The sequence below is a fragment of the Oncorhynchus clarkii genome, chromosome 12 (genome assembly GCF_045791955.1).
Source record: "Oncorhynchus clarkii lewisi isolate Uvic-CL-2024 chromosome 12, UVic_Ocla_1.0, whole genome shotgun sequence".
Classification (NCBI taxonomy): Eukaryota; Metazoa; Chordata; class Actinopteri; order Salmoniformes; family Salmonidae; genus Oncorhynchus; species Oncorhynchus clarkii.
Genome location: NC_092158.1, coordinates 95,965,120 through 95,979,834, shown reverse-complemented (window position 1 = coordinate 95,979,834; position 14,715 = coordinate 95,965,120). Strand labels below are relative to the sequence as shown.

The following is a 14,715-nucleotide window of genomic DNA, read 5'->3' as shown; positions in this document are numbered from 1 at the left end:
TAGTGTTGTCTCTCTTGTTGTGATGTGTGTTGTTGTCTGAGGTCTCTCTTTATGTAGTGTTGTCTCTCTTGTTGTGATGTGTGTTGTTGTCTTAGGTCTCTCTTTATGTAGTGTTGTCTCTCTTGTTGTGACGTGTGTTGTTGTCTGAGGTCTCTCTTTATGTAGTGTTGTCTCTCTTGTTGTGATGTGTGTTGTTGTCTGAGGTCTCTTTATGTAGTGTTGTCTCTCTTGTTGTGATGTGTGTTGTTGTCTGAGGTCTCTCTTTATGTAGTGTTGTCTCTCTTTATGTAGTGTTGTCTCTCTTGTTGTGATGTGTGTTGTTGTCTGAGGTCTCTTTATGTAGTGTTGTCTCTCTTGTTGTGATGTGTGTTGTTGTCTGAGGTCTCTTTATGTAGTGTTGTCTCTCTTGTTCTGATGTGTGTTGTTGTCTGAGGTCTCTCTTTATGTAGTGTTGTGTCTCTTGTTGTGATGTGTGTTGTTGTCTGAGGTCTATTTATGTAGTGTTGTCTCTCTTGTTGTGATGTGTGTTGTTGTCTGAGGTCTCTTTATGTAGTGTTGTATCTCTTTATGTAGTGTTGTCTCTCTTTATGTAGTGTTGTCTCTCTTTATGTAGTGTTGTCTCTCTTTATGTAGTGTTGTCTCTCTTGTTGTGATGTGTGTTGTTGTCTGAGGTCTCTTTATGTAGTGTTGTTGTCTCTCTTGTTGTGATGTGTGTTGTTGTCTGAGGTCTCTTTATGTAGTGTTGTGTCTCTTGTTGTGATGTGTGTTGTTGTCTGAGGTCTCTTTATGTAGTGTTGTCTCTCTTTATGTAGTGTTGTCTCTCTTTATGGAGTGTTGTCTCTCTTGTTGTGATGTGTGTTGTTGTCTGAGGTCTCTCTTTATGTAGTGTTGTGTCTCTTGTTGTGATGTGTGTTGTTGTCTGAGGTCTATTTATGTAGTGTTGTCTCTCTTGTTGTGATGTGTGTTGTTGTCTGAGGTCTCTTTATGTAGTGTTGTATCTCTTTATGTAGTGTTGTCTCTCTTTATGTAGTGTTGTCTCTCTTTATGTAGTGTTGTCTCTCTTTATGTAGTGTTGTCTCTCTTGTTGTGATGTGTGTTGTTGTCTGAGGTCTCTTTATGTAGTGTTGTTGTCTCTCTTGTTGTGATGTGTGTTGTTGTCTGAGGTCTCTTTATGTAGTGTTGTGTCTCTTGTTGTGATGTGTGTTGTTGTCTGAGGTCTCTTTATGTAGTGTTGTCTCTCTTTATGTAGTGTTGTCTCTCTTTATGGAGTGTTGTCTCTCTTGTTGTGATGTGTGTTGTTGTCTGAGGTCTCTCTTTATGTAGTGTTGTGTCTCTTGTTGTGATGTGTGTTGTTGTCTGAGGTCTCTTTATGTAGTGTTGTCTCTCTTTATGTAGTGTTGTCTCTCTTTATGGAGTGTTGTCTCTCTTGTTGTGATGTGTGTTGTTGTCTGAGGTCTCTTTATGTAGTGTTGTATCTCTTTATGTAGTGTTGTCTCTCTTTATGTAGTGTTGTCTCTCTTTATGTAGTGTTGTCTCTCTTTATGTAGTGTTGTCTCTCTTGTTGTGATGTGTGTTGTTGTCTGAGGTCTCTTTATGTAGTGTTGTTGTCTCTCTTGTTGTGATGTGTGTTGTTGTCTGAGGTCTCTTTATGTAGTGTTGTGTCTCTTGTTGTGATGTGTGTTGTTGTCTGAGGTCTCTTTATGTAGTGTTGTCTCTCTTTATGTAGTGTTGTCTCTCTTTATGGAGTGTTGTCTCTCTTGTTGTGATGTGTGTTGTTGTCTGAGGTCTCTCTTTATGTAGTGTTGTGTCTCTTGTTGTGATGTGTGTTGTTGTCTGAGGTCTATTTATGTAGTGTTGTCTCTCTTGTTGTGATGTGTGTTGTTGTCTGAGGTCTCTTTATGTAGTGTTGTATCTCTTTATGTAGTGTTGTCTCTCTTTATGTAGTGTTGTCTCTCTTTATGTAGTGTTGTCTCTCTTTATGTAGTGTTGTCTCTCTTGTTGTGATGTGTGTTGTTGTCTGAGGTCTCTTTATGTAGTGTTGTTGTCTCTCTTGTTGTGATGTGTGTTGTTGTCTGAGGTCTCTTTATGTAGTGTTGTGTCTCTTGTTGTGATGTGTGTTGTTGTCTGAGGTCTCTTTATGTAGTGTTGTCTCTCTTTATGTAGTGTTGTCTCTCTTTATGGAGTGTTGTCTCTCTTGTTGTGATGTGTGTTGTTGTCTGAGGTCTCTCTTTATGTAGTGTTGTGTCTCTTGTTGTGATGTGTGTTGTTGTCTGAGGTCTCTTTATGTAGTGTTGTCTCTCTTTATGTAGTGTTGTCTCTCTTTATGGAGTGTTGTCTCTCTTGTTGTGATGTGTGTTGTTGTCTGAGGTCTCTCTTTATGTAGTGTTGTGTCTCTTGTTGTGATGTGTGTTGTTGTCTGAGGTCTCTCTTTATGTAGTGTTGTGTCTCTTGTTGTGATGTGTGTTGTTGTCTTTAGGTCTCTCTTTATGTAGTGTTGTCTCTCTTGTTGTGATGTGTGTTGTTGTCTGAGGTCTCTTTATGTAGTGTTGTTGTCTCTCTTGTTGTGATGTGTGTTGTTGTCTGAGGTCTCTTTATGTAGTGTTGTTGTCTCTCTTGTTGTGATGTGTGATTTGTCCTATATTTATATTGTACTTTTATGTTATATTTTTAATCCCAGGCCCCCGTCCCCTCAGGACGTAGGCCGTCATTGTAAATAAGAATTTGTTCTTAACTAACTTGCCTGGTTAAATAAAGGTTAAGTAAACAACAGATGAACCTGGAGAAGAGTCCCCCTAAGCAAGCTGGTCCTGGGGCTCTGTTCACAAACACAAACACACCCCACAGAGAGATGAACCTGGAGAAGAGTCCCCTAAGCAAGCTGGTCCTGGGGCTCTGTTCACAAACACAAACACACCCCACAGAGAGATGAACCTGGAGAAGAGTCCCCTAAGCAAGCTGGTCCTGGGGCTCTGTTCACAAACACAAACACACCCTACAGAGAGATGAACCTGGAGAAGAGTCCCCTAAGCAAGCTGGTCCTGGGACTCTGTTCACAAACACAAACACACCCCACAGAGCCCCAGGACAGCAGCACAATTAGACCCAATCAAATCATGAAAACAAACCCTACAGAGCCCCAGGACAGCAACACAATTAGACCCAATCAAATCATGAAAACACACCCTACAGAGCCCCAGGACAGCAGCACAATTAGACCCAATCAAATCATGAGAAAACAAAAAGATAATTATTTCCAATGTGTCAAGTAATTAACGAAAAAACAGAGCAAACTAGAATGCTATTTGGCCCTAAACAGAGAGAACACAGTGGCAGAATACCTGACCACAGTGACTGACCCTAAACAGAGAGGACACAGTAGCAGAATACCTGACCACGGTGACTGGCCCTAAACAGAGAGAACACAGTAGCAGAATACCTGACCACGGTGACTGGCCCTAAACAGAGAGAACACAGTAGCAGAATACCTGACCACGGTGACTGGCCCTAAACAGAGAGAACACAGTAGCAGAATACCTGACCACGGTGACTGGCCCTAAACAGAGAGAACACAGTAGCAGAATACCTGACCACGGTGACTGGCCCTAAACAGAGAGAACACAGTAGCAGAATACCTGACCACGGTGACTGGCCCTAAACAGAGAGAACACAGTGGCAGAATACCTGACCACTGTGACTGACCCTAAACAGAGAGTACACAGTGGCAGAATACCTGACCACTGTGACTGACCCTAAACAGAGAGTACACAGTGGCAGAATACCTGACCACTGTGACTGACCCTAAACAGAGAGTACACAGTGGCAGAATACCTGTCCACTGTGACTGACCCTAAACAGAGAGTACACAGTGGCAGAATACCTGACCACTGTGACTGACCCTAAACAGAGAGTGGCAGAATACCTGACCACTGTGACTGACCCTAAACAGAGAGTGGCAGAATACCTGACCACTGTGACTGACCCTAAACAGAGAGTGGCAGAATACCTGACCACTGTGACTGACCCTAAACAGAGAGTGGCAGAATACCTGACCACTGTGACTGACCCTAAACAGAGAGTGGCAGAATACCTGACCACTGTGACTGACCCTAAACAGAGAGTACACAGTGGCAGAATACCTGACCACTGTGACTGACCCTAAACAGAGAGTACACAGTGGCAGAATACCTGACCACTGTGACTGACCCTAAACAGAGAGTACACAGTGGCAGAATACCTGACCACGGTGACTGGCCCTAAACAGAGAGTACACAGTGGCAGAATACCTGTCCACTGTGACTGACCCTAAACAGAGAGTACACAGTGGCAGAATACCTGTCCACTGTGACTGACCCTAAACAGAGAGGACACAGTGGCAAAATACCTGAGCACTGTGACTGACCCTAAACAGAGAGTACACAGTGGCAGAATACCTGGCCACGGTGACTGGCCCTAAACAGAGAGTACACAGTGGCAGAATACCTGACCACAGTGACTGACCCTAAACAGAGAGAACACAGTGGCAGAATACCTGACCACGGTGACTGGCCCTAAACAGAGAGTACACAGTGGCAGAATACCTGACCACGGTGACTGGCCCTAAACAGAGAGGACACAGTGGCAGAATACCTGACCACAGTGACTGACCCTAAACAGAGAGTACACAGTAGCAGAATACCTGTCCACAGTGACTGACCCAAACTTAAGGAAAGCTTTGTAGAGACTCAGTGAGCATAGCATTGCTATTGAGCAAGGCCACCGTAGGCAGACATGGCTCTCAAGAGATGACAGGCTATGTGCACACAAAATGAGGTGGAAACCGAGCTGCACTTCCTAACCTCCTGCCAAATGTATGACCTTATTAGAGTCACATATTTCCCTCAGATTACACAGATACACAAAGAATTAAAAAACAAACCCAATTTTGATAAACTCCCATATCTACTGGGTGAAATTCCACAGTGTGCCATCACAGCAGTAAGATTTGTGACCTGTTGCCACAAGAAAAGGGCAACCAGTGAAGAACAAACACCATTGTAAATACAACCCATATTTATGCTTATTTATTTTCCCTTTTGTTCTTTAACTATTTGCACATAAAATTACATTTTAAATGTATTTATTTTTTGGGAACTTCTGTGAGTAATTTTTATTGTTTATTTCACTTTGTTTATTATCTACTTCACATGCTTTGGCAATGTTAACATGTTTCCCATGACAACAAGCCCTTTAATTGAAATTGAAATTGACAGAGAGAGAGAGAGAGAGCGAGAGACAGACAGACAGACAGACAGACAGACAGACAGACAGACAGACAGACAGAGAAAGAATTGGGGAGCAGACAGACAGACAGACAGACAGACAGACAGACAGAGAAAGAATTGGGGAGCAGAAAGACAGACAGACAGACAGACAGACAGACAGACAGACAGACAGACAGACCTCCGGGCTGTAGTCCTGGGGGATATGGTCTGCTGGAGGGGGCCTGACCTCTCTCCTCCTCTCCTCCTCCTATTCCTCCTCCTCCCTTCATCCGGCCTGTCATACTGGCTGGCTTGTCCAGGTCCTGAGAGAGACGGAGAACAGTGTTGAGACTAAAACAGCCTGATGGACGGAGTGAGAGAGACAGAGGAAAGGACAGCGAGGAACAGAGAGGGAGGTCCGTAATTGGCCCAGTCATTGGAACTCTATCCTCCCTGGGTAATACCATACACACCCTAAGAGCTGCACACACACAACCTTCTGCTCTCAATCCCCCAGACAGACACACAACCTTCTGCTCCCAATCCCCCAGACAGACACACAACCTTCTGCTCCCAATCACCCAAACAGACACAACCTTCTGCTCTGCTCTCCCAGACAGACACACAACCTTCTGCTCTGCTCCCAATCCCCCAGACAGACACACAACCTTCTGCTCTGCTCCCAATCCCCCAGACAGACACACAACATTCTGCTCCCAATCCCTCAGACAGACACACAACCTTCTGCTCCCAATCCCCCAGACAGACACACAACCTTCTGGTCTGCTCCCAATCCCCCAGACAGACACACAACCTTCTGGTCTGCTCCCAATCCCCCAGACAGACACACAACCTTCTGCTCTCAATCCCCCAGAACAGACACACAACCTTCTGCTCTGCTCCCAATCCCTCAGACAGACTCACAACCTTCTGCTCCCAATCCCCCAGACAGACACAACCTTCTGCTCTGCTCCCAATCACCCAAACAGACACAACCTTCTGCTCTGCTCCCAATCACCCAGACAGACACACAACCTTCTGCTCTGCTCCCAATCCCCCAGACAGACACACAACCTTCTGCTCTGCTCCCAATCCCCCAGACAGACACACAACCTTCTGCTCTGCTCTCCCAGACAGACACACAACCTTCTGCTCTGCTCCCAATCCCCCAGACAGACACACAACCTTCTGCTCTGCTCTCCCAGACAGACACACAACCTTCTGCTCTGCTCCCAATCCCCCAGACAGACACACAACCTTCTGCTCTGCTCCCAATCCCCCAGACAGACACACAACCTTCTGCTCTGCTCTCCCAGACAGACACACAACCTTCTGCTCTGCTCCCAATCCCCCAGACAGACACACAACCTTCTGCTCTGCTCTCCCAGACAGACACACAACCTTCTGCTCTAAATCCCCCAGACAGACACACAACCTTCTGCTCCGCTCCCAATCCCCCAGACAGACACACAACCTTCTGCTCTCAATCCCCCAGACAGACACACAACCTTCTGCTCCCAATCCCCCAGACAGACACACAACCTTCTGCTCCCAATCCCCCAGACAGACTCACAACCTTCTGCTCTTCTCCCAATCCCTCAGACAGACTCACAACCTTCTGCTCCCAATCCCCGAGACAGACACACAACCTTCTGGTCTGCTCCCAATCCCCCAGACAGACACACAACCTTCTGCTCTCAATCACCCAGACAGACACACAACATTCTCCTCTGCTGCCAATCCCCAGAACAGACACACAACATTCTGCTCTGCTCCCAATCCCTCAGACAGACACACAACCTTCTGCTCTCAATCACCCAGACAGACACACAACTTCTGCTCTGCTCCCAATCCCTCAGACAGACACACAACCTTCTGCTCTGCTCTCCCAGACAGACACACAACCTTCTGCTCTGCTCTCCCAGACAGACACACAACCTTCTGCTCTGCTCTCCCAGACAGACACAAAACCTTCTGCTCCCAATCCCCCAGACAGACACACAACCTTCTGCTCTGCTCCCAATCCCCCAGACAGACACAAAACCTTCTGCTCTGCTCCCAATCCCCCAGACAGACACACAACCTTCTGCTCTGCTCCCAATCCCCCAGACAGACACACAACCTTCTGCTCCCAATCCCCCAGACAGACACACAACCTTCTGGTCTGCTCCCAATCCCCCAGACAGAAACACAACCTTCTGCTCTGCTCCCAATCCCCCAGACAGACACACAACCTTCTGCTCCCAATCCCCCAGACAGACACACAACCTTCTGGTCTGCTCCCAATCCCCCAGACAGACACACAACCTTCTGCTCTGCTCCCAATCCCCCAGACAGACTCACAACCTTCTGCTCTGCTCCCAATCCCTCAGACAGACTCACAACCTTCTGCTCTGCTCCCAATCCCCCAGACAGACACAACCTTCTGCTCTGCTCCCAATCCCTCAGACAGACACACAACCTTCTGCTCTCAATCCCCCAGACAGACACACAACCTTCTGCTCCCAATCCCCCAGACAGACACACAACCTTCTGCTCCCAATCCCCCAGACAGACTCACAACCTTCTGCTCTGCTCCCAATCCCTCAGACAGACTCACAACCTTCTGCTCTGCTCCCAATCCCCCAGACAGACACAACCTTCTGCTCTGCTCCCAATCCCTCAGACAGACACACAACCTTCTGCTCCCAATCCCCCAGACAGACACACAACCTTCTGCTCTGCTCTCCCAGACAGACACACAACCTTCTGCTCTGCTCTCAATCACCCAAACAGACACACACATTGGGAGAATGTGAGCTAGTTCAGGGGTTCAGTGCCTTCATAGGTTATGTTATGTTATGATGTGTTATGATGTGTTATGTTATGATGTGATATGTTATGATGTGTTATGTTATGATGTGTTATGTTATGTGTTATGATGTGTTGTGTTATGATGTGTTATGTTATGATGTGTTATGTTATGATGTGTTGTGTTATGATGTGTTATGTTATGTGTTATGATGTGTTATGTTATGATGTGTTATGATATGTGTTATGATGTGTTATGTTATGTTATGATGTGTTATGTTATGATGTGTTATGTTATGTGTTATGATGTGTTATGTTATGATGTGTTATGTTATGATGTGTTATGTTATGTGTTATGATGTGTTGTGTTATGATGTGTTATGTTATGATGTGTTATGTTATGATGTGTTATGTTATGATGTGTTATGTTATGTGTTATGATGTGTTATGTTATGATGTGTTATGATATGTGTTATGATGTGTTATGTTATGTGTTATGATGTGTTATGTTATGATGTGTTATGATATGTGTTATGATGTGTTATGTTATGATGTGTTATGTTATGATGTGTTGTGTTATGATGTGTTATGTTATGTGTTATGATGTGTTGTGTTATGATGTGTTATGTTATGATGTGTTATGTTATGATGTGTTATGTTATGATGTGTTATGATGTGTTATGATGTGTTATGTTATGATGTGTTATGTTATGATGTGTTATGATGTGTTATGTTATGATATGTTATGATGTGTTGTTTTATGATGTGTTATGTTATGATGTGTTGTGATGTGTTATGATGTGTTATGATGTGTTATGTTATATGTTATGATGTGGTATGATGTGTTATGTTATGATGTGTCATGTTATGTGTTATGATGTGTTATGTGTTATGTTATATGTTATGATGTGGTATGATGTGTTATGTTATGATGTGTCATGTTATGTGTTATGATGTGTTATGTTATGATGTGTTATGTTATGATGTGTTATGTTATGATGTGTTATGTTATGATGTGTTATGTTATGTGTTATGTTATGTTATGATGTGTTATGTTATGTGTTATGTTATGTGTTATGTTATGTGTTGTGTTATGTTATGATGTATTATGTTATGCTGTGTTATGATGTGTTATGTTATGATGTATTATGATGTGTTATGTTATGATGTATTATGTTATGTGTTATGTTATGTGTTATGATGTGTCATGTTATGTGTTATGATGTGTTGTTTTATGATGTGTTATGTTATGATGTGTTGTGTTATGATGTGTTATGTTATGATGTGTTATGTTATGTGTTATGATGTGTCATGTTATGTGTTATGATGTGTTGTGTTATGATGTGTTATGTTATGTGTTATGATGTATTATGTTATGATGTGTTATGTTATGATGTATTATGTTATGATGTGTTGTGTTATGATGTGTTATGTTATGTGTTATGTTATGTTATGATGTGTTATGTTATGTGTTATGTTATGTGTTATGTTATGTGTTGTGTTATGTTATGATGTATTATGTTATGCTGTGTTATGATGTGTTATGTTATGATGTATTATGATGTGTTATGTTATGATGTATTATGTTATGATGTGTTATGTTATGATGTGTTATGTTATGTGTTATGTTATGTTATGATGTGTTATGTTATGTGTTATGTTATGTGTTATGTTATGTGTTGTGTTATGTTATGATGTATTATGTTATGCTGTGTTATGATGTGTTATGTTATGATGTATTATGATGTGTTATGTTATGATGTATTATGTTATGATGTGTTATGTTATGGTGTATTATGTTATGATGTGTTGTGTTATGATGTGTTATGTTATGATGTGTCATGTTATGTGTTATGATGTGTTATGTTATGATGTGTTATGTTATGTGTTATGATGTGTTGTGTTATGATGTGTTATGTTATGATGTGTTATGTTATGATGTGTTATGATGTGTTATGTGATGATGTGTTATGATGTGTTATGATGTGTTATGATGTGTTATGATGTATTATGTTATGATGTGTTATGTTATGATGTGTTATGATGTATTATGTTATGATGTGTTGTGTTATGTTATGTGTTATGATGTGTTATGATGTGTTATGTTATGATGTGTTATGATGTATTATGATGTGTTATGTTATGATGTGTTATGTTATGATGTGTTGTGTTATGATGTATTATGATGTGTTATGTTATGATGTGTTATGTTATGATGTGTTATGATGTATTATGTTATGATGTGTTATGTTATGATGTGTTATGTTATGTGTTATGATGTGTTATGTGTTATGATGTGTTATGTTATGATGTGAAATGTTATGATGTGTTATGTTATGATGTGTTATGTTATGTGTTATGATGTGTTATGTGTTATGATGTGTTATGTTATGATGTGTTATGTTATGATGTGTTATGTTATGATGTGTTATGTTATGATGTGTTATGATATGATGTGTTGTGTTATGTGTTATGATGTGTTGTGTTATGTTATGATGTGTTATGTTATGATGTGTTATGTTATGATGTGTTATGTTATGATGTGTTATGTTATGATGTGTTGTGTTGTGTTATGATGTGTTATGTTATGATGTGTTATGTTATGATGTGTTATGTTATGATGTGTTATGTTATGTTATGATGTGTTATGTTATGATGTGTTATGTTATGATGTGTTATGTTATGTGTTATGATGTGTTATGTTATGATGTGTTATGTTATGATGTGTTGTGTTATGTTATGATGTGTTATGTTATGATGTGTTATGTTATGTTATGATGTGTTATGTTATGATGTGTTATGTTATGATGTTATGTGTTATGATGTGTTATGTTATGATGTGTTATGTTATGATGTTATGTGTTATGATGTGTTATGTTATGATGTGTTATGTTATGATGTTATGTGTTATGATGTATTATGTTATGATGTGTTATGTTATGATGTGTTATGTTATGATGTGTTATGTTATGATGTGTTATGTTATGATGTTATGTGTTATGATGTGTTATGTTATGATGTGTTATGTTATGATGTGTTATGTTATGATGTTATGTGTTATGATGTGTTATGTTATGATGTGTTATGTTATGATGTGTTGTGTTATATGTTATGATGTGTTATGATATGATGTGTGTTGTGTTATGTTATGCTCCAGGGCCCTACGGCAGAAGAAGGAACCTGGGGTCTGAATCCAGCAGCCCTCCGGTTGTATGAAATACGGTAGGATGGTAGGATATGATACCTGTGTAGTTTAGTAACTTAATCCCCCGCTATAGTCTGCTCCATTCATACTGCCCACCCACCCCCCCACCCACCCACACACACACACACCCACACCCACACACACACACACACACACTGTGTGTGTCTCACCGTGCTGCCGTCTGATAACACAGGGTTGAAGAGGCTGTCCAGGTAGCGATCCACCCCTCTCTGAGTCTGACCATCGCTGAACACATCAGACTCCACTGGAGAGGAGACACTGTTAATATCACTATACTGGTGTGTGTGTTGTGTGTTGTGTGTTGTGTGCTGTGTGTTGTGTGTTGTGTGTTGTGTGTGCTGTGTGTGTGTGTGCTGTGTGTGTGTGTGCTGTGTGTGTGTGTGTGTGTGTGTGTGTGTGTGTGTGTGTGTGTGTGTGTGTGTGTGTGTGTGTGTGTGTGTGCTGTGTGTGTGTGTGTGTGTACCGTGGCTGGAGTATCCGTCAGAGCCTGGCAGGCTGTACGCAGGTTGGATGGTGCTGAGGAAGGGCGGGGGCAGCTCTTCATCACTGTCAAAACCACTGCCAAACAGAGTTCTGGTCACACACAAACAGGCTGGGTGATTAGTGTGTTGGGCCAATCAGAGCCCACCATTTCCCTGATGAACCAATCCTCCTGGCTGGGTGATTAGTAACATTCCCTGAGACCTGTGTTAGCTCCCCAGTGAAGGGTTTGGGTTTGTGTGTGTTTGGACTCACAGGCTGGCGTTGGTTCGAACCCTATTAGGATCCTCAGCTGAGATGATGAAGTAACTCTTCTGTTTGGGGAAGTCGGACGGCAGCTCCAAGTCTGAGATCTAAAACAGGATTCAGTTAGGGCCAGACGTTTTCAAAGTCTGAGATCTAAAACAGGATTCAGTTAGGGCCAGACCTTTTCAAAGTCTGAGATCTAAAACAGGATTCAGTTAGGGCCAGACCTTTTCAAAGTCTGAGATCTAAAACAGGATTCAGTTAGGGCCAGACGTTTTCAAAGTCTGAGATCTACAACAGGATTCAGTTAGGGACAGACGTTTTCAAAGTCTGAGATCTACAACAGGATTCAGTTAGGGCCAGACGTTTTCAAAGTCTGAGATCTACAACAGGATTCAGTTAGGGACAGACCTTTTCAAAGTCTGAGATCTAAAACAGGATTCAGTTAGGGCCAGACGTTTTCAAAGTCTGAGATCTACAACAGGATTCAGTTAGGAACAGACGTTTTCAAAGTCTGGGATCTAAAACAGGATTCAGTTAGTGCCAGATGTTTTCAAAGTCTGAGATCTAAAACAGGATTCAGTTAGGGCCAGACCTTTTCAAAGTCTGAGATCTAAAACAGGATTCAGTTAGGGCCAGATGTTTTCAAAGTCTGAGATCTAAAACAGGATTCAGTTAGTGCCAGATGTTTTCAAAGTCTGAGATCTAAAACAGGATTCAGTTAGGGCCAGACCTTTTCAAAGTCTGAGATCTAAAACAGGATTCAGTTAGGGCCAGATGTTTTCAAAGTCTGAGATCTAAAACAGGATTCAGTTAGGGCCAGTTAGCCTGATAACTCTCAGTTAGCCTGATAACTCTCAGTTAACTCTCAGTTAGCCTGATAACTCTCGGTGTGCCTTAGCCTGATAACTCTCAGTTAGCCTGATAACTCTCAGTTAGCCTGATAACTCTCGGTTAGCCTGATAACTCTCGGTTAACCTGATAACTCTCGGTTAGCCTGATAACTCTCGGTTAGCCTGATAACTCTCAGAAAGCCTGATAACTCTAAGTTAGCCTGATAACTCTCAGCTAACCTGATAACTCTCAGTTAACCTGATAACTCTCAGTTAACCTGATAACTCTCAGTTAGCCTGATAACTCTCAGTTAACCTAATAACTCTCGGTTAGCCTGATAACTCTCGGTTAACCTGATAACTTTCGGTTAACCTGATAACTCTCAGAAAGCCTGATAACTCTCAGTTAGCCTGATAACTCTCAGTTAACCTGATAACTCTCGGTTAACCTGATAACTCTCAGTTAGCCTGATAACTCTCAGTTAGCCTGATAACTCTCAGTTAGCCTGATAACTCTGAGTTAGCTTAATGTGTGTATGTGGTGTGTGTGATATACCCACCAGATCCATGACGTAATCATGACCGGCTAGCTCCGCCCACTGCCCATGCTCCTTCATCAGTATAGAAAACCCCCTCCACGCCTCACACACTCCCCTACAGGAACACAGACAGACAGTATAGAACACCCCCGCCACGCCTCACACAGCCTGAGGTAGGAGTAGGATGGTAGGATAGGACACCTGTGTCGTAGGATGGTAGGATAGGATACATGTGTTGTAGAATAGGATACCTGTGTAGTAGGATAGGATACCTGTGTCGTAGGATGGTAGGATAGGATACCTGTGTAGTAGGATGGTAGGATAGGATACCTGTGTAGTAGGATAGGATACCTATGTAGTAGGATGGTAGGATAGGATACCTGTGTAGTGGGATGGTAGGATAGGATACCTGTGTTGTAGGATGGCAGGATAGGATACCTGTGTAGTAGGATGGTAGGATAGGATACCTGTGTAGTAGGATGGCAGGATAGGATACCTGTGTAGTAGGATGGCAGGATAGGATACCTGTGTTGTAGGATATGATATCTGTGTTATAGGATAGTAGGATAGGATACCTGTGTAGTAGGATGGTAGGATAGAATACCTGTGTAGTAGGATGGTAGGATAGGATACCTGTGTAGTAGGATGGTAGGATAGGATACCTGTATAGTAGGATGGTAGGATAGGATACCTGTGTAGTAGGATGGTAGGATAGGATAACTGTGTAGTAGGATGGTAGTATAGGATACCTGTGTAGTAGGATGGTAGGATAGGATACCTGTGTTGTAGGATGGTAGGATAGAATACCTGTGTCGTAGGATGGTAGGATAGGATACCTGTGTTGTAGGATAGTAGGATAGGATACCTGTGTAGTGGGATGGTAGGATAGGATACCTGTGTCGTAGGATGGTAGGATAGGATACCTGTGTAGTAGGATGGTAGGATAGGATACCTGTGTCGTAGGATGGTAGGATAGGATACCTGTGTCATAGGATGGTAGGATAGGATACCTGTGTTGTAGGATGGCAGGATAGGATACCTGTGTAGTAGGATGGTAGGATAGGATACCTGTGTAGTAGGATGGCAGGATAGGATACCTGTGTAGTAGGATGGCAGGATAGGATACCTGTGTTGTAGGATATGATATCTGTGTTATAGGATGGTAGGATAGGATACCTGTGTAGTAGGATGGTAGGATAGAATACCTGTGTAGTAGGATGGTAGGATAGGATACCTGTGTAGTAGGATGGTAGGATAGGATACCTGTATAGTAGGATGGTAGGATAGGATACCTGTGTAGTAGGATGGTAGGATAGGATACCTGTGTAGTAGGATGGTAGTATAGGATACCTGTGTAGTAG

General features: G+C 42.3%; 1 protein-coding gene across 1 annotated transcript in view; it reads right to left on the bottom strand.

Moving 5' to 3' along the window:
• The window catches only part of LOC139422612 (unconventional myosin-XV-like), a 188,449-nt gene that overhangs the window by 96,702 nt on the left and 77,032 nt on the right, over positions 1–14,715 (bottom strand). The window contains exons 31-35 of the mRNA XM_071173758.1: positions 13,376–13,469; positions 11,992–12,089; positions 11,720–11,829; positions 11,406–11,500; positions 5,440–5,563 (exon numbers count right to left, since the gene is read on the bottom strand). Of these exons, the coding sequence (XP_071029859.1) occupies positions 5,440–5,563; positions 11,406–11,500; positions 11,720–11,829; positions 11,992–12,089; positions 13,376–13,469 (521 nt within the window). The remainder of the gene's footprint in view (positions 1–5,439; positions 5,564–11,405; positions 11,501–11,719; positions 11,830–11,991; positions 12,090–13,375; positions 13,470–14,715) is intronic.